Genomic DNA, 20,919 nt, shown 5'->3' with positions numbered 1-20,919 from the left:
TAAATGATAAAGTGAAAAAATTAGACACCAACCATGAGAGGAATGTATCACACTCACTAATTAATGCTTCTGAGGAAGTAAATTCCTAATAATATATGGAAAAAGGGCATGAAGTTTTCTCTAATATGACAATAAAGACTACATATACAGTTCTGAGGGGCATGACCGGATCGTATTAGCTGTTCCACATAAAACTCAAATCTGTCTTCAAATGTTAAAATAATGTCCAACAATAAATCAAGAAAAAAAGATTTAAAAAAAACTGTGAAAATCACAATATCGAAGCAAAAATGAGCCAGAAAATGTCATCAAGTGTTTTATTTGACCAACAGTCTGAAACCCAAAGTGTTTAATTTACAGTAAAACCAAGAAAAACCTCATTTTTATTTCCACTCACGATTAATCGACTAATTGTTGCAGCGGGAATGAAGTCGTTACTGCCATCTGTGTGAACGTGTGTGACATCTGCAGCCTTGTGGGTAGTGAGATTAAATCATAAGTAACACCTGACAATTCAACTCTCTTTGAGGGCAGTGAAACTTGTGAACGCAGCGCTGACATGTCATCGCCTTAGAAAGGTGATACAGCTGCTTATTTATGTGTCCAGTTGATAAACATCATCACCATTCACTTGGTGTCGTGTTCCCTGCACCTCATGAATGTAAGTCCAATATTCAGTCTCTTCAACTCTGTTTTTGGTCTCCTCCAGCTGGAAAGAGAAAGCTGCTAAACGCAACGCCATGATCATGATGGGACGCTGGATGAAAGACGTGTTCGTCTGAGGTTGCTCTGGTGGAAGAGGAAGATTTCTGACTGCAGTGAAGAGTTCCTCAGACGCTCACTCAGATAAACCTTTAGGCAAACCCCTCACCCTCCTGTATCTGTGTGTGTGTGTGTGTGTGTGTGTGTGTGTACGTGTAGCCATGTTGCGTCTCAGACTCACGAAGCACTCGGCGGCGTCGTCCATGATGCCCAGCTGAAAGCGTTGTTCGTCTTGGAAAGTCTTGGCCAGAGCGCTCCGCAGTGCATCTGATGGCAGCACACGCTCACTGCTGAACTGGAACTGAGCAAAGATACTCTGCACGCACGCACACGCACGCACGCACACACACACACACACAGAAATCCATTAATTACCTCACTGCTACAAATATACACTGTGCCATAAATGCTTTCCCTTAAACTCGCTGTATGCATCCATGCACACATTGATGTCTTTGTGTATTTATTTCAACAAAACTCTCCAAACACATTTGTCCTGCAAATCGGCACCGTGTTCTGTCAACTGACCCATAAAACAGAAGCAGGGGAACTAGTTGACGACTTGTCAGCAACTAAAGTGCCGCACAACAAACCCAGACTGGACTAAAGCAAACGCCACAGCACAGCTGGCCTCGATATCAGACCATATCAATAATAAATGGCATTTGTAGTGCACTTTTCTCCGACAAAAACAGCTCTCAGAGTGCTTTGTAGCAGTAAAATAGGAACCAAATCAAACTGTTGCAGGGGGCTCGGAGAGAAAGCTAGGCCACTGAAGTGTGTTTTGAGGGCAGCGTTCGGAGCGTGAAGGGGAGGATCAGTCGGTTTGGAGAAGACAGAGCTGTTTACCCTGTTAACAGGCAGATAATGACCCCTTATTAGTATTATTATTATCACACCTGCTACGGAGGTTGTGATTTGAGTCCTATTTGTTTCTCCAATTAGTTAACAGGATATCTCAAAAACTAGATGACACACATATGTGACATCTGGTGAAAAGCAAAGCAAGGAGGAACATTTATTCACACTAATTGGGTGCTGAGAGGAGGGATGCAGCATGTGCTTATTTATAAAGCATTTCACAGCAGCTCAGATCTGCAAAACCACTTACTCCCAACTTTTTTGCTGATGACCCCTTAAAATAAAGCTGTGTCCACCTGACACCGTTATGAGTTTTGAGTTCCCACCTTTAAAACTCACAACAGATTGAGTAAATGTTCATACCCTGAAGAGGTAAAGCCGTCCAGAAAGCAGATTAAGTCATGAGGAGCCCTTGTGGCCTTGGGGTTGAGACAGTAACAAACAGCAACATCGCCGGTCCCCAGAGTCCGATTAGGGACCTTTCCTTTCCTGTCATGCCCAATAAAAGCACAAAATGTTGCCCTGAAACTTTAAAGAAATATGTCTATATATCTATGTTACTATATTTGAGATAAATACAAAATTTAGCTCTTTTCTTTCCTTTCAATCACCTTGAGACTCCTCAGATTTATCCATCGGAGAGGTCCCGACCCACAGGTTGGAAATCACTCTCCTGAACTGTGAGGCGTTCAAGTAACACTGTGAAATTACAAATTCTGCAGATTTTATACAGTAAAACATTTGGATGACCTAAAAAAATAGTTGTAATTTCTTTACTAATATATTTTCCTTTATCATTGCCTCAGCCTAACTGCCTCAGCTGTTAAGTGCATTACATAATCAGAATAAAATTTGGTTGATTTGTGTCATATCGACTCACAATATGGTCATAACTCAAGTGAAATTCTGCACAATTCATCTGTGTACAAAGACTCAATATTCCTGTACAGGATTTAGATTTTCTCCAGAACAAGAGCACTTTCACTGTAGATCTGGATGTAGCTGCAGGATTTCAATTTCTCAATCTTTGGCACATTTAGTTTGCTGTGTTGTTGCCTTGCTGGAGGTGTGTGCTCTGTGACTGCTTTGTAGTTATTGTTATTGTCTTAACAGCAGCTGCAGTTGCACGAGTAGTAATAATAGCTTTAGTAGCAGTAGTAGTCTTGGAAATTACTGTGCGGCTCATGTGGGTTGATCCAGATTAATCTGTGCTTCAAATGTGGTTATTTAAGTCCAAACATGAGGACAAAAGTAGCACTGGGTTCAGGCAGAGGCAGCGGGAGTAACTGCCTGAGCCAGGACTGAAGAGAGCTGCAGACGTCTAAAGAGGGAGAGATAAAAGCATGGACAACTTTCTCCAGATCGCCAACGGATAAAAATGACCTAATTTTTTGTTGGTAAGAATTCTCAGCTGGAAAAAAAAGCAAAACCGAGCAACTATTTTTTGACCAACGCTAAAACAGCCCCGGACGGAAATAAACACAAGTCAGTGTGACATGACGGAGCAGCGGTTGGTGCTCCACTGGTGTTCTGTCCCAGCGGTAATTCAATCACTGATTAGACGGCTGGACTGGAAGCCAGCAGGTGTCCTGAAGACTGAGAGACACCGAATGAAGTGACAGATATTCTAACACAGTCACACTTCATCAGCGTGGAGCATGAACTCAAGCACAAAGCTTCAGCCGACATAAGAACGCATGCTTGATCCCAGCTAGGATCACTATTTTTAACCAGTTACTGATTAATGGATCCACAGAAGCATGAAGTGTGATAAACATCTTATAACATGCTAAAATAAGTAAAAAACAGATATTAATCGACATTTATTTTTCTCGCTCATGAGTGTTTGTCACAAGCAAGCAATGGAAGCAGCTCACTGAACCACAGAGGAAGAGGAGCTTTTAGGCATGTTTTAGAGAAAATATGAACATTTGGGACACGCTGGACATTTGGTTGGACGGTGGAGGAGCAGGTTATGCTGCAGGGGTGATGTGAGAAATGAATACGTGCATTACAAAACATTTCAAAACCACCAACTTTTAGCAGCGCTTTCAAACAAGCGAGTGTCTCATACTTAAAAGACTCAAACTTTATTGTGAAATATGAAAATATACTAATGGTTGTAGGTTTGAGATAAATAACAATAATAAGCTGAACAAGGAAAGAATTACATGCAGAGGGTGACTGAGGGAAACACCCATAAACTGGCATTTAAATGGTTTAGAAACATAAAAAATGTGAAACAAAATGGAAAAATGTTGCAGGTCAGAGACTGTGCTTGTGCTGATGTGGAAGTCAGACAGCAGCACTGATGGAAAATAACGGCTCCGTCACGTCTGGTGACAAGAGGGCTCTCAGTAGTTAACACAATGGCCTTGTGTTAAGAAAAGGCTCCTAATTAGCAGTAGTTGTAAAAACACAGTGCATTAATCCTGAAGCCAGTCAGTGCTGAGGAAAAAGGCCACACTGAGTGATGTTAAGGCCCTTTATGTTAAATTAACGCAACAACTGCAGCTCTAACAGCTTTACAACAACACATGAACACAAAATTCCACCAAATTAGCATCGCACTGCAATAACTTTATCAGACTCACAATGGAGCATTTTAAAAAAAAAATGCTCAAAATCAATGCAGACGAACCAGAGATGTAGCTGTTTACCTTATCTTACCTGGCGCCTACATTACCCACAATGCAACTCCGCCGCAGACAGTTCAGTCAGACATTATTATGCTAGTAGCAGCTAATGCAGCATCGAGCAGCTATGCTAAAGCAGAGCTGAGGAGCTTGATTTTTATCACGTTCAAACTTGTAGTCGTCAGCCCCGACAGATGCTGACTCATGTGACATCACTTGAGGCATTGCATCCGGAGCCACAACAGGGTTTCTATGACTTTTTGCACATATGCTATTATGACAACAGCATACATCTCCAGCCTCAGAGATGTATGTTGGAGAGAGCAGCGCTCTCCAAGATGTGGAAACAGACTTTGACGTACAGCAGGTTTTTAGCATGTGACCATGTTGTGAAGGAGGCGGGGCTGAAGCACCTGTGGTGGCCGCCTGGACTTCAACTCTTCAGCTGAACACGGCGATAAGTTCACTATAAGTTCACGAGGATCTTCCATCTCAAGTCAAGCCTTCATTTGTGTGAAATTCAGGCGAGTCAACAATTCCTGGAGCTGCTTCCTGGCAGATTTATTTCATTTTATTATTGGTTATTTTAATTTTCAGAAGCCATATTTGACATTTTTGAAGCAGTTTGAGAAGATGGCTGTGATCATATGGAGAGGAAACGCTATAAAGCATCAGCTTCAGTCTGTGAGTGTGGCTGAGCGTGAGCAGGCTGAGGGTTGGCAATGGGAAAGGTAATGCAGTCGTACTGACAGGGAGCTGTGTGTGTGTGTGTGTGTGTGTGTGTGTGTGTGTGTGTGTGTGTGTGTGTGTGTGTGTGTGTGTTTGAGAGAGAGAGGGAGAGAGAGAGAGAGAGACAGAAAGGGAAACAAAGAAAGAGAGAAGAGGAAAAAGGGACTGTGTGAGCAATAGGGTGTGTGTCTGTGAGTGTATGTGAATGTGTGTGTGTGTGTGTGTGTGTGTGTGTGTTATGGTGGCTGTGCTGACTGCAGCAATGCGCCAAGGAGAATGGAGGGGGAATATACCCTACAGAGAGAGGGAGGGAGGGAGGAGAGGAGAGGAGGAGGAGGAGGAGGAGGGAGGAGAACGGGGAGGGATGAGGCAGAGTGAGTAAGAGAGGGAGGTGTGTGTGTGTGTGTGTGTGTGTGTGTGTGTGTGTGTGTGTGTGTGTGTGTGTGTGCGCACGACTCTAAGTGCGAAGACAGGAGCAATCTACACCAACTCCCACATTCATTCATCTTTCTCTTTTCCTCTCTCCCACTTCCTCCCTTTTTCTTCTTCTCTCTTCCTATTCCTTGCAGTGTGTGTGTTCAGGTATCTGCGTCTGTGTGTGTGTGTGTGTGTGTGTGAGTGCTTTGCTGTTGAGAGAGATAAAGTGTTGCAGTGATTTCTAGAGGGATAGCCACAGGCAGCCTCTGAACTTATGTTTACTACAATGGCGGGCGTCTTTATCTGCTGCAGATAAACCGAAATTCACACACAATCCCTCCAAAATAAAAGAACCCACGATCATCATTTATCTCTTTGGTTCTCCAAAATGGGCGTTTGAAAATTTAACACGGCATTAAAGTTCATTTGGTGCGCGTCTCGCCCGGTTATTCAAAGAGTTTTATCTGCTTTGCCGTGGGGACCGCAGCTACAAACAGACTGTAAGAACAACGTTACATCTGCTGGTTTCTGAGAGTCAGTGACAGGACGGTTAATGAAAACTGACAGGAAAATGTGAACACTTAACACGGTGACAATACCTTTGATACGTACACCCACACGCAGCTGACTCACACACAACACACCCACAAGCCTGTGTGTGTGTGTGCGTCGCATCCCAGCATTGTAAGACAAGGTGCATGCGTGTAGCAGCCTAACGTGTGCAGCATGCAAGTAAGATCTGTGTGCACGTGTAGGTGTGTGTGTGTGTGTGTGTGTGTGTGTGTGTGTGTGTAGCTTCCCAGCGTGGGCTCTGCTAGCTCAGCGCTTTCAGTCAGCCAATTAATTACAGAGAAGCGCTGGAGACAGAACAGCGTGTAGAACACACACATCAACGCTGCTACACACAGACGCACACACACACACACACACACACACACACACACACACACACACTACTACACAGCACATTACACACAACACCTCCCTTCGCTCAGACATATATTTGTCATCATTGATGCAACAAATGGCTGGAACAGAGCTGCTTAAGGCTCGTTCATTATGAGGGTTTCATGATGCTACAGATCTTCATCTTCAGTTCGCTTATTTTCTCTGAGCGGCCGCGGGAACACAACAGCCATTCAACCTGCGACGACGCTATAAAAGCAATTACACGTGCTGTTTCTGAACGCTTCCTGTGAGGTCGCTCTTTACCGGGAAAACATGTCTGATGCACAGCGCATGGTGTGTGTGACAACGGTGAAGAAGGAAGAGAAAAAGTCTTCCTCCTGCGTTGAAGCAGAGTATTTTGAATAAAAGCACAAGAAGGAGAGTTTAGTTTAGAAAAAAGGGAAAAGAGAAGTGAAGATGTTAAAGAGCGAAGAAACAAAGTAACAGAGAGAGGAAAGAAAGGAAAGCTAAAACAAAGGGATTAATAGCAGATAGAGACGCAGCGGCATGCTATAATATGCACACATATATAATTCACTGTTTGCAGTGTATAAATGAAGCCGGCACTCCTCTTCGTTCTGTGTGGGAATGCTGTTTCTCCTTTCTTGAAACAAGCAATCAGAAGTATTGGAGAGCGGCTGCATAACCCGCGGCAAGAATCTCCCCCGCTGTGTTTATTAGGAGGTCGGTCTCCCCCGGCAGCAGGTGTGTTCAGGATGAAGAGATGGAAGGAACGAAGGGAAAGAGGCTGAACACGTCTGAGCGTGAAGTGTGCTGCTTTTTACCTTTAAAGCGCAGAAGATACACGAGTCCTCCATGCACTTGTGTGTGGTCAGCTGTCGAAAGCTTCTGCGGAAGATGTCCAGGTGCCAAAGAACCTGAGAGACGAAACACACACACGATTACACACAGAGGAAAAAACGTACTTACTCCAACTGGGATTTCAATGCAGTTTTATGAGTTTACACATCAAAAATACGCCCTGAATCTGGATCAGCGGTTCCCTCAGTCCAAGGTTGACACAGGACACGTCAGCTTCTAGTTCTAGCGATGATGTTATATCACGTTTTCAACCAGAAAAAAAGCAATAAACGTTGGAATCGCCATTTTTAACACCCTGTTAAATATGCAGCCGTGCAGCTGAGATTGGTGACGTGACAGCTCACGGTTGCCACAGCAACACAGCATGCTTTCCTGGCGCGCGGCGGTCAGAAATAGCGACTGACAGATGAGATCTGAGAGGAAAAGTTATCATGACGAGGGGCCATGCAGGGGTGAAATGTAACCATATCTACTCAAGTGCTGCGCTTATGTACAGATTCGAGGTACTTGTCCTTTGCTTGAGTATTTCCGTTTTCTGCAGCTTTATACTTCTACTTCATTACATCTAAGAGGCAAATATTGTACTTTTTACTTTTTATGACTTTCTTAGAGATACGTGGTTCCCACAGGACAGCAACACTACAAACATGTGATGATCTTGTAGAATATGATGCACTGCTGTAGATTAAACTGGACATCAGCATTTAAAGTAGCTCATCCTCAAACATCTACAGCAGTAAAATGCAACATTAATGCAGCAGTAATATTAATCCAAAAGCATCAGATATAACAGTAAAACTCTGACAGGACACATTTTACTGCAGAATGAGTACTTCTACTATGGATACTTTGACTAAATTTTGCTGATAATACTTACATACTTCCACTTAAGTAAGGTTTTGAAAGCAGGACTTTTCTTGTAGTGGAGTATAATTACTTTTACTTCAGCAAAGCATGTGAATACTTCAAATGTCAAATCTCAGATGTCAAAATCAAATTCAGCTTCTCTGCTCAGCGGCTGACGTCCATCAACAGCCAACAAGCAGAATGAATTAAATCTACGCAGTAACTGAGATCACAAAGCTCCATTCAGTCACATGTCGGGCTGGAAATGGTGAAGCGGCTCTGTGATATTTTCAGTGATGTTGTTGATGTTGATGTCATGTCTTTGGATGCTTTGGACAGTGACTCGCATTCATACGTAGATTTAGAGGGACAACCACGATGCTTAATCAATTTCCTGTCGCTGTCGAAGTTTGTTTTTTTTTGTTACACAAACACTGAATCAAATGACTTCCTGTAATGCGAGACGGTCGCAGACGGTCGAGTCCGCAGCTCAGTGCGGCCTTTCATCCATTTTCAGCTCCCACTGAGTGCGTTTTCTACTCTGTGCATATTCAGCGAACGGAAAACGACCAGAACAGAAGAGGAAGAGCACATGAAAACTAGTAGAAGTAGAAGTGGACTGCATGAGGCAGACCTCCTCACGTCCTCCTCTCTCTCTCTCTCTCTAGTGCACAATTAGAGGAGAGAGCTCTTAGTACATTCATTCAGCATGCTGAAAGATAATATTGACACAACACTGTCCCTAAGGCTTCGACTGAGATCTGCAGCACTGGTGCACAGGACCACACACACACACTCACACACACTCGCAGTATGCACACAGACACACACACAGACACACACACAAAACCAATATGTTTGGCAAGTGTAGCAATACACGTCTGCACAGTGTGTGTGTTAAGGAGAGAGTGATAGGTGGAGGAAAGAGGGGGCGGAGGATGACAGACTGCATGCTGACGCGGGTGTATGCGCTCTACCTTTCCCCCCCTCTTCTGTTTCCCCCTCCTCTCTCGCTGTAGTTTATTTGGTCGTGATGAATCGGCTCCCTGCACAGCACTGCAGCAGCCACAAGGAGGGCACACTCGCTCCATGCCCATCTCTCTTTATCAGCAGCTGTCTGTCTATTTATCTCTTTTTCTCCTCCTCTAAACACATCCTTCTATCTCTTTCTCTTCTTCCATTTGTATCACCCGTCTCTCTCTCTCTCTCTCCCTCTCTCTCCTCCTCCTCCTCCTCCTCCTCCTCTCGTTTTATCTGCAGGAGCATCTCGGAGAGAAGAAACCAGGGTTTAACTGACTGACAAACGCAGAAAGTGATGGAAGCATAGCTGGGATGGAAACTGAGCTCATCGGCTCATGTTTTTAGGAAGTCATCATCTTCCAGCAGCTTTTTCTCACTGCAATTTGAGTTGAAGGTAAATCTGAACAATGATACTGGATGCGGAAAGTCAGCGTCTGATTGGAGGGGGTGGTCGTGGAAGTTGCAGAGATATTTAAAGGTGTATAAACGACTAAAGGGGATGACATACTGGTCCAGTATGGAGGAAGAGCGCTGCAGCCACAGAACGGCCAGCAATGTAATCCCTCCAGGCGTCAATGCACGTCCATTAAAGTGTTTGATTTTACCACTGACAGACTCAGATTGTTATTCTAAGTGTTGGACAACATTATGGTAACAACCTTACAGTTCTGAAGTCTCGTGAGAAGAGACTTTCCCAATCTGAATATTGAGCCACGAGACTGAAATACTTTAAGAAAACATTAAGTTACGCTTTCTGCACTCCAACACAACAAACTCTTCACTCCGCTCTCCAACTCTCAGTCACGTCTCCATCGATGTCTTCCTATAACAACTCAACTCTCGCGAGACTTCAGAGCGAGACCTCTGCTTGAGCGAGACCTGCTCAGACACGTAACAAAGACCAGATTAGGGAGAGGTACGACTGCAAACAAACAGGAGATAGAGATCTTCATTCCTCTGAGAGTGACACAAGCAGAGAAGAGTGCTAAAGTTTGCTAACATTAGCCCACAAGCTACAGGTCACACAAGGATTTATTTATCATATTTATTATATAAATTCATTTGCAAGAGGAACAATGAGTTATTTGATCTTAGAGGAGTGACACAGTCCTGCTTTAAAGTTCTACTTACTCATATTTTACAGTAAAAACAGGCTGTGTTAGTTAAGTTTTAATTAGCGTGTCTGTGTGTGTGTGTGTGTGTGTGTGTGTGTGTGTGAGTGTGTGTGTGTGTGTGTGTGTGTGTGTGGGAGTGTGGGTGTGTGTGTGTGTGTGTGTGTGTGTGTGGTGATTCTGCTCCTGATGCTCTGCAGGTCAAATATGTGAAGTAAAAACTGTCCAGTGGAGGTACTTTCCTGATATAGAGCTAAAAAAAATCATTTATTTTAATGAATGGCTTAATAATAGCATAAATACATTGATACAATACATATGTTAATACACATAAATACAGCCATTAGTTTGAGACTTACAAACCCTTTATTATATAGCTTTATTGTAAAACTTTATATTAGTTACTAGTTGTTGATTAGCATGTGTATTAGCAGCATAGTGACTTTATGACTCACTCCTAAGCACTAAGGTTGTAATTCATGTACAATAACTGACTTTCTTACTATCAATAAGCATAATTAGGAGCTATTGAGGGAAAAATAAGGCATGTGTGTCCCTTAATATAAAGTCTTATTGTCTTATTATGTAGATAGATTAATATAAAAGGACATTTTTCTTTCAGCATTTCAGAAAACAAGCATGAACAGAGTTAGAAACAAAGTCTCTGTCTTTGATGACAGGATACGTTGCTGCTGTCACGGTCAGGTGCGATTTCTGGCACATTTCTGAGGTCGTGTGCATCAGCTGATCAGCCTGAGATCGCTCTCGCTGCAGAAATCCCATTCTAACAAGCCACCGATTGTATTAATACAATAAGGGCATCTGTCTGATCTGACAAGCTCTCACTCTCAGTCATAATCTGCTCTGCCCGCCTCACACTGCTGCCACTGGCTGCGCTGGTTGGTTCCTGCCCCCTGTTCTGGTCTCCTGTTACCCCACGTGGCGACTGCATCTCGCTGACACTAAAGCAGCTAAACAGAACTCAGCCACCACTCATTTTATTATTCACACCTGCGCTTTTCCTACTTTCCTAATGTCAAAATGTCTTCCGTCCATATTTAATGGCACTCCTGCTATTCCCCCATCATCACCTGACCTCCACCCTGACCTTTGCACCTGCTCCAGGTATCTTCTTCCTCTGCTAACAGAGGTGACAGAAGTAAAAGTCCTGCAGTCAAAATCCTACTTAAGGAACAGCACAAAACATACTTGAAGTACCCAAAAGTAAAAGCACAGAACGGCCCCTTTCAGAATAAAATACGACTGCGTTATAATGATTGATGCATTGACATGTTTGTCAATGCTGCACCTGGTAAAGGTGGGGCTCATTAGTACTGTACATCATAACCTACTAGTTTATTTATTTTTATATTAATCTGAATTAATCTGAACCTGCAAAGTAGCTAGCAACTAAAGGTACCAAATAAATGAAGTGAAAAGTGGAAAAAGTGCAATATTTGCCTCCAAAATGTACCTCAAAAGTATACTGAAGTACATGAGTACATGTACTTACAGGGGTGCTACACTGCACCCCTGACTGCTGAGTATATATAAAAGCCTCTTTCTCTGCAACCTGCATCACCCACCAGAAACATTACAACTGATTTTCTTAACTTCCTGCTCAATCCTGCACTGCTGCTCAGACTCAGTCTATGCAGCGCACAGTGCCGAACCCTTTACTGTGTCTCTCACAGAAACGTTAATGCAGACCATCAGCAATAAGGCTGGAAAATGTCAATCAGTGTTTTCTTGGCGTTCATTCAGCTGCAGCGCAACCCCGTCTCCTAGAAATTATGTTTCCATATTACTGAAGCTGTTTTCCCAATTACGCTGTGATGGCAAGCGTAATCTCTGCCTGGATTATGTTCAGAGGCGCTGTTGTTTTTAATTAATGCAGAGCTGCATTTATGTATCATGCTGCAAGTCACAAGGATGGTGGACGTTCACAGAGCAGGATGTGACACCAGAGTTTACCCTCCAGGGTTCAGGCGACAAAATTGGGGACATTTTGTCGTAAATAAAAACAAATGAAATACATCGTCGGTGAGCACTTCGCATTCAGCATCAACGATCCTGAGACGCGTCAGGTGCGTTCTTTAACACCATATAAACGCCTATAAATGCAATTTCTTGGAGACAGGATTGCTGCAGTGGAGCCTGACAGCTGCAAACGTGCTGTATAATGAAAATGATCCGGCCTCATGGCTCAGTCACACTGATGCATCTTTGAGTCTCTTTTGCTCTGTCAGATAATTCAGACTTCTGTTTATTTGCTCACTGCGGGAGATTGTGGCTTCCTCAGTCGTGTGATTGCGCCCGAGTCAATCCAGATTCATCAACACCTCTTTTTCTAATGTCCTTTAATCTGTATTTATGTTTAAAAAGCACAGCTAAATGCGTACGACTGTGAAACTTTTCAGTTCAGTTAAGATTCGCTTTGGGCAACACGACACTCCAGAAAACTTTGGATGCTAACATCTTGTGGAGTGTAAGTGAACGAGGTATTCTCATTTTCATGCTCATTTTCCATTTTCAAGTCTTTCTTCTCCACACACACACACACACACACACACACACACACACAGATGCTGCTGGGTGAGTGAGCCCATGTGTTTCTGCGTACTCCATGACTCCTTCAGCTATTTTATTTTCACCTGTGTTTACACGGTGAAAAGTTGCTGAGCGACACACGCGTCACCTCACAGCACCTTCCTTCGCTCTCATTAAATTTCACACGTTCACACAGAACAACCATCACTGCTGCCGCTGCTGCTGCCACCCTGCAGCTCCACTGCAGCAGCGGGGGGTTAACTGCCTTGCCCAAGGGCCCCTTAGGGGCCAGGAAGTAGCAGAGAGTGTTTCACTTACTATCAATAAGTGCAGTGAGGTGGGAACACTGCAGAGGCTTCTTAGAAACTGTGGGTTGTTGACAGCAATTTTGAAAGTCGATAAATCACCAAAAAAGTCATTTTTCAAGGAAAAACAGAAAATATTTGATGCTCACGGCTTCTCAAATGTGAGGATTTGCTGTTTTCTGGTTTTGTATCGCTGTAAATTGAATATCTTCGGGTTTTGGACTGTTTGACAAATCAAGCAATTTCAAGACGTCACCCTGGGCTCCGGGAAAATGTGACATATTTCACTGTTTAACGTTTACGCATTTTATAGACAAAGTGAACAAATAAATCAACAATAAAAGTCACAGCTGTCCTGCTGATAGAGCGAATCGACCCTAAGCTTGAAGTTTGACCCCGTATACTTCACCTCATGCTAAGTGCTCACACACACGCTGTTTTAATCTATTAGGATAATATAAACAAACATGCACACATGAAAACACACACACAGAAATCTGCATATCAGCAGCATCAAATAGCATCTCAAACCCCTCAGTTCATCGTCAGGCGTCTGTGTCCTGTTCAGCATCCTCTCGCCTCTGTGTGTGTGTGTGTGTGTGTGTGTGTGTGTGTGTGCATGTGTGTGTACATGTGTGTGTCTGTCCTTGAAGTGGCCCACTTCTCTCCCCGTTGAAGCCACCTTGCATGCCTTTGTTGAGACGTTTTCTTCATCTCACAAATAAACTTTGTGTCCTTCTCTTTGTCTTTTCATGCGTCCCTCCCTCCTCCTCCGCACCCTTCCCTCCCTCCCTCCCTCCTCCTCCTTAACACAAACACTCTTTTTTTTTTTTTTTTTTTTTTTTTTTTTTGCTCCTACCTTATTTGACTCTTTAATTCCACTCTTTCTCCCGGCGGTATCCCCTTTGGTCCTCTCCTCAGTTTTTTCATACTGTATACTCCTCATCCCTCTTTCTTCTCTTCTCCTCCTTCAGCAACTTTTCTTCTTCTCATCTGCTCGCTTCAACTCTCCCTAAGCTTCTGCTTCATCACCCCCTCCCTCCTCAGCTTACCCCAACTGCTCTCTCCTCTTCCCTTTCTCTCTCTCTCTCTCAAGCCAGTAGTCAAGAGGCATTTATGTGTGTGTGTGTGTGTGTGTGTGTGTGTACAGAAGGTATGTCTGTGCCAGCTGGAAGTCTTGGGAGGAGGGAAGCGAGTGTTCGTGTGTGTGTGTAAAGAGAGAGAGGAGATGCAGCAGTAGCAGCGCAGTGTAAGCATCTCCACACACAGACTGATGTCCACACTGAAGCCAGACTGGCAGCAGTGCCAAAACCCACCGAAACACGCAAACACCCCTTAATATGGTCCTAATCTCATCCCTGCCCGTGCTTAAATATCAATTTACTGGGGGGGGGGAATGAGAACTGTGGTTGCATGAGTGTGTGTTAGCATTGAAGAGGAGGGGGGGGGGCATGAGAACTGTGGTTGCATGAGTGTGTGTTAGCATTGTGCATTTTGTGCAAATCACTACACTATGGACACTAACCCTTTTTAAAGCATGCCTTATTAGAAAGTAGCATCCGTTTACAACAATGCACACACACACACACACACACACACACACACACACACACACACACACACACACCTAAGAGCCTTCGACATTACAATGACAGAGTATGAGACACACAGCTTCGGTCCAACACTATAACTGTCACTATCAAGCCCAATACCATTGGCAGAGCACTGAAAATGCGCATTTTTAGGTGTAAAAGCTTGTATTTTGACGTCGTTTTAGCATGGAAGGGTGTGTTTTTAGCTCCAGCGCACAGGGCATGTAATGAGACAATGACTTTAAGATTAAAATCCTGATTTTCAGCATATTCACACCCTCATCACATAATCAGTCCAGGAACTGTGTCCCCTTTTCCACATTTGTCCACGTTTAGGGGATAGAAAGTAATTGGACAAGTTAAAGTGACATAAAATCAAATTAAGTCATCATCTTTAATATTTCAGTGACTCTCCGGTCCACAGACTTCAGCCGACGCTTGGTTTCCTCTTGTGAGGCCTGCACTGCAGCCACCTTCGCTTCTCGCTTCTGTCAGAGGCTTTTTGGCCTACGCCTGGTCTTCAAGTTTAGAAAACGTTTGCACTCGCTAAACTGTCCAAAAGGCTCAGAATACTGTAGCTTTGACATTTTTATTGGCAAATAAAAACGGTAGTAAAATTGGTAATAAAACTGGCAATAAAATATGGCAAAACTGTGCAATGTTTTTCTTTTACTTTCATGAAAATTGCTTTGGTTAAACACACCCAACTACCAATAGTTGTCATAAGGCGGTGGACTGAGGTCAGGTGACTGACTTGACCAGTCAAGACCTAAAAATGTCACTTGGAACACGTTACCTCCATTAATGCTTTCTGACTGCCCTGAACGTGTGTGTGTGCGCGCATGCATGTGTGTGTGGTTATCCGACTGACCTGCAGAGCGCTGTTCAGGAAGCAGCTGTTCTGTCCCGGCTCGTTGCTCAGGCCTTTGCTGGGTGCGATAGAGGTCATGGTTCTCGGGGTCACCAGCCCCTGCACCCCGCCTACCGCTCCGCCACCCGACGCAAAGTAGTTCCTCTTCCACGACATCACTACCTGGACGGCCCCGTTTCCACGGCGAGGCGGGGAAGGGGTGGGGCAGCAGACCAAACGACGGCCTCTATGTCACTCCCATGAGAGAGAACGAGGGAGAATGAGGGAAGGGCAGACGAGGAGGAGGAGGAAATGGAGGGAGGAAGAGGAGGGAGGCGGCAGTGGCAGATCGGGGAGATGCGGTGTGTCTTGGATGGGGATTTGGCACCCATACAACCCTCCCCCTCTCCAGCCGTGTTTTTACTTTAAAATCTGTCCACTTGCTGGAGCCAGCGGTCGGCTTTTTTGTTGTTCTTTATTTAGCTCCTTGGATTTAGCAGTTTGTGTTAGAGGACATGAGAGCGTGTCCAAAGCGTCCCTTGGCAGATTGGTCAGACAAACGTTGATGTCCCATGTGCGGACTCCTTCGATGCGTCTCTTCTTTCACTTTGCCTGTAAGACACAAAGACCAACACGTTAGGTCGTCTCAACCAAAACAGCTTGCAAGAGCTGCCTTCAGCATGTTGACACCAACAGACACAACAGTGTTAGCAAAAACTGCTTAAACACAATAAAAAAAAAATCTTTGAGGGGTTAACTGTACATTCTGCACAATAAACCACATATGGAGAGCTCCAACAGTAGTATAAACATTGTTAGCTGCACAGATTAAAACTCAAACAGTTAAAGAGATGATTTTCTCAGAAGTTGGTGGAGACCAAAACAGAGCAAAAAGGGAACGTTGGACTTTCATTGGTTTGGTGGGAAGAAACACAACACTAAAGGGAAGCTTATGTTGCTCTGTGTCCGCTTGAAGTTTGCTAACAAATTATCCATTAAAAATATTGAAGCTAAGGAAGTTTTGATGTTCTTCTGCCCCCTAGTGGCCACAAATTGATTCATTTAAACTTATATTTCATCGCTTTCACACCAAGAATCATGAAAATCATCACATGAACACAACATCGTTAGTCAGGGTAACACTGCATCAGCGATATGACACAGGGACTGCTCGGAGAAATCTGTTATGTCATGTCGTAATCGGTACTTAGGGACATTATCAGGAGCTTATGCTTGCTATAGAGCTTCCGGATGTGTGTGTGTGTGTTTTTTTTGTGTGTGTGTGTGTGTGTGTGTGTGTGTGTGGTTGTGTGTGAGTGAGTGTGTCTGAGAAAAAAAGAGGCATCCTGTGTGTGTTTGTCACCCTACAGTAAGCGTGCGTGGGTGTGTGTACATGAAGTTGCATAACACCACAGGGCAGTAGCTAACAGATCCGCAGTGCCCCCCCCCACCCCTCAACCCCACCACCCTTCCCTCCCTCTCTTCCCCTATAGCTTCCCCACTTTTGGCATAGCTCCCTCGCCTGTTTGCCGGGCTGCGTTGCCGCCACAGCACCCCCTTGGCGAAAGGCCAGAGGGCACAGGGATGCTGCAGCGAGCGGCGTGGGCTGTCGCTATGGTGATGGCCACATGGAACTGGGGTGGCAGGGTGGGGTGACGAGGGGGTGGGATGGAGGTACGGGAGACGTCGTGACAAGGATGGTGAGGGAGAGGCAGGAAGGAAACATTATGCAACTGCAACATTGCAATGTCAGTTCGTCCACTCGTCACACAGTCCTACCGCATACTGACAAACTCCAGCACTTACCTATCTATCTATCCATCCATCTATCTATCTATCTATCTATCCATCGATTGATCGATGCACATGAAAAACACAGAAATTCACATTCAATACATTCATCTATAAACAAACAAATCCAAATTGCCAGAGGATTTATAAAGGGATTTGGCTGGCATGCCCCTGTGTGCCATTTTTCCTCTACAGCACAGCATCCTGAGCTTCTGTCTCAGCATACAGTGTGTGTGTGTGTGTGTGTGTGTGTGTGTGTGTGTGTGTGTGTGTGTGTGTGTGTGCAAGCGTGTGTCTCCTGCTGAGCCTGTGTGGAGTGTGTGATCACACATCCTCTCTCTGACTGCACCCTACAGCCACACACAACCGAGATTGCTCTGGCAAGCCCTCGCACAAGCGCTGTTTATGTGGCCTGTATGTGTGTGTGTGTTAATGTGTGTGTTTGTGTGTGTGAGTGTGTCCCCACATCTTCGGCTAGTTACCATGGAAATAGGCCAAGCAGCAGGCACGCGGGGGAAAAGCCGAACCATGTGATTTAACTGAGAGACACACTGTGCTGCACTGGTTGAGAAAGCACACACAGACAGACGCACACACAGACAGACGCACACGCACACACACACACACGGCTGGCGAGTGATGATGATGTGTATTGATGGTGGAGAGTTCCTGGAAGCCAGAGTGAGTCAAGGCACAAGTCAATCAAACTCCCTGACCCTGCGCTGGCAGGCATAAGGAAACCAGAACCTGTGGTCGCAGTCCAGACAGCGACCGCACACGAAAGACATTTTCCACGTGAGATGCTGAGGTGAGGACCCCGGCTGTACGTCCAGACTCAGACACAACGTTTGTGTGTCTTCATGTATGTGGCTGCATCTCCTAAGCCGACGGAAATCGATGCCAGTTTAACTTTAAGCACTGGGAGGGTGTCACAAAGGGATCCCCTGACTTCTTCAAGGGTCAGGATGTGGATCGAGGGTCAGGTTTAGAATCAGGACCAGGTTTAGTTTAGACTTAAAGGGCTGATACACCAAAATTAGGAAGAAAAAAATCACTTTCTGCTGCCAACTTGATACAGTCAAGGTGAACTGAATTTTGTTTGTGTTGCTCACAGCATAAATTATGTTTGAAAGACTAAACAGAAGCGTGTGTTCGCCTGGATAATTCACAGACCTCACTGTCGACAGTCTTCATTGGAACTACTCTCTGCTTTAGAAACATCCCCATAAAGGCAGCTGACAGGAGCAGCTCAGAGGCTTTTTAAATGTCATTTTCACTGCTGTTCGCACCACAAATGAAATTCCAGATCGCAATCTTGGCAAGTAAAACAGAAACTATTAACATGGTTATATACTTCAGCAGTAAGCGAGGAAAAACCTGCATTATTTAAAGCCTCAGAACTTTATTTTAAACTTTTCTTATGATCTTAAGGTTTCTGGTGTCTTTGCCATGCATGCATTATACTGACAGGTATTTCTAACATTTTGTCCCCTTCTATTCTATTCATGCTAATCAGTGCAACAACAACAACAACTACAAGCTCAAAATGACCACAACAATGATTTACTAATTACAGGATAACTCTGTTGATAGTCGATATTTTTCTTCTTGCCAATAAAGCCCTTGAAAAGACCCAAATCATCAGCAAATCGATCCAAAAAAGTATTGTGTGTGTAGCCAAAGCCTGATATAACTTATTCCTCGAGGCCACAGAGCCCCATTGTTGCCCAAAAACTATTAAAAAAACATCAATGAGCCACACCGCTGCACTGAGTGACATGTTCCTTCATTACAGAACAAGGCCGCTGTAGTTCACTTTAAGTCAGTCCCTAATAAACCATCCTGCTGCTGGAAACACTCACTAGAGCACCAAAATGTGTATTAATCCGCCGCTCAAAATAGTCCCCAACAAATGTACTACTTACTGACATCTGAGTAAATGACAGTGCACCACTGTTTTAAGAAATTACTGACCTTTTTAAAAAAAAAAAAAAAAAAAATTAAACTAAATATCTGTAAATTTTTTAATGATCTATGTGCCCCAGTGCCACTGGGAACCAGTGGCACTGGGGCACAAACAGATGCACTGAAAGACTATTGAGACTTTATCCTTTAAAAAGTAAGAAGTTTGACAAAAGCAGCCTATTATGTGAGTTTTGATATCAGTGTATCAGTCTGTATTGAATTTAAAGGAGCTTCTTTCTTTTCTAGTAACTTTCTAGTTTTACTCACAATAAGCGTGACATCGCTGCAACAAATCACTGGAACAAGCAGACACTGTCTGTATATCTGATGCCGAATGATGAGAAAGAACATTTTATCTGACTCCTAAAAAACTTAATGAAGTAAAGTCTGACTCTGGTGTTACGTCGAACTTCGAAGCGATGGGTGTGGGCGCTACAGTGGTCTCTCTCAGTTTGTATCCAAATGAATGTGTGTGTCAGTGTGACAGCAGATGATTACTTGTGGATCAATAAGAGCCAGGAAGGGCACAGCTGGGAGCATTGAGGACACACAGCTGTTTTCATGGTTCCACTAATCTGTCACCACTACTACTACTACTACTACTACTACTACTACTGCATTTCCCACCTTTACCTTTTCATTATCCAACCCGCTGCTTCCCCTTTCACCTCTGTCTTTTCTCTTCAGAACGTCTGGACAGAATCTGAAGGATGGCTGGATGCCTGTTCGATCCCCGGGGGGCACTGTGACGCTTCCTCTCCGAACCGCATCTCTGCGATTAATGTAAACATTCAGCGAAAACATCCGTCAGTCTTTCTGCCGCCACGTCGAATCAACATTCGAGAGCTGTGGCACCGCACAGGACACACGGATCAAGCGTTCTTTCCATCTTCCGTGATTTATTTTTCATGTTTTTCGCTCTCTTTCTCATCCCCCCCCCCGCGATCATGTCTCTCTGTGCTTTGGAAAGAACATGAGAAGGATGTTTTGGTGGTACATTCTTACATAAATTCATTTTATCTCTCCTTGGGTTTGGTTTTAGCTTGAGACTGTCGTCTCTAATGGAACAGCTGGGTTTCCATCCAAGTATGTGGAGCATGATGTTATCATATCGGAAAAGCTGGGAACTCCTGCACATCTTACAATTACAATTACCCCATAAATGAGGATGGGAATATTAGAGTACCAACATTTTAGCTGGTGACCCTTTAAAGTAACATCTCATTGCGACACCGTGTCACAGGTTTCATATATCTATGACTTGTGAGCAGCCAAGACAAATAGTGATGCTCCACTGTCAGATTGTTTTACTTGGATTGTTTTTCTATCCAGTATTTCACCAAAAAGCAAAGTTAGAGAAAAACTAGACATAATTTGAGAAGCACAACGACTGTAAGTTCTAATATCCTCTCTTGTCTTTCATTGATTTGTCTTACAGCCCACTGGGAGCTCCTGAGTCCTGGGGTTAGAACCACTGCTCCAAAACACAGCGTATGGCCAAAAGTATGTGGACATCCAAACAAAGTGAAGACCATTAAACCCACGGAGACATTCAAGCCTTCCAGATGTTGAGATCTGGCTGCAGGAGTTTGCTCCAGTCAGGTTCTCCCACACCAAACTGGGAAAAATCACGTCTTTATGGACCTGGTTTTGTGCACAAGGGCACTGTGCTGTTGAAACAGGAAACAGTCTTTCCCAAACTGTTGCTACTAA

At 44.1% G+C, this 20,919-nt stretch overlaps 1 protein-coding gene across 5 annotated transcripts in view; it reads right to left on the bottom strand.

Annotated features, from left to right (window-relative positions):
- Nucleotides 1-20,919, bottom strand: part of usp54b (ubiquitin specific peptidase 54b) — a 52,315-nt gene that overhangs the window by 26,636 nt on the left and 4,760 nt on the right. For 4 of the 5 annotated variants that reach the window (XR_013079330.1, XR_013079329.1, XM_076760775.1 and 1 more), the window contains exons 2-4: nucleotides 15,472-16,062; nucleotides 7,139-7,231; nucleotides 944-1,078 (exon numbers count right to left, since the gene is read on the bottom strand). Coding sequence is in view for 3 of the 5 variants with exons in the window: in XM_076760775.1 (XP_076616890.1) it covers nucleotides 944-1,078; nucleotides 7,139-7,231; nucleotides 15,472-15,627 (384 nt within the window). In the remaining 2 variants the exon portion in view is untranslated. Of the gene's footprint in view, nucleotides 1-943; nucleotides 1,079-7,138; nucleotides 7,232-13,867; nucleotides 14,369-15,471; nucleotides 16,063-20,919 lie in introns of those variants that run through there. The other variant, XM_076760777.1, reaches the window with a different exon arrangement.

Source organism: Chaetodon auriga, chromosome 20 (assembly GCF_051107435.1).
Source record: "Chaetodon auriga isolate fChaAug3 chromosome 20, fChaAug3.hap1, whole genome shotgun sequence".
NCBI classification, from domain to species: domain Eukaryota; kingdom Metazoa; phylum Chordata; class Actinopteri; order Chaetodontiformes; family Chaetodontidae; genus Chaetodon; species Chaetodon auriga.
Note: the sequence above shows the minus strand (reverse complement) of the source record. Positions and strands in the feature narration are given on the sequence as shown.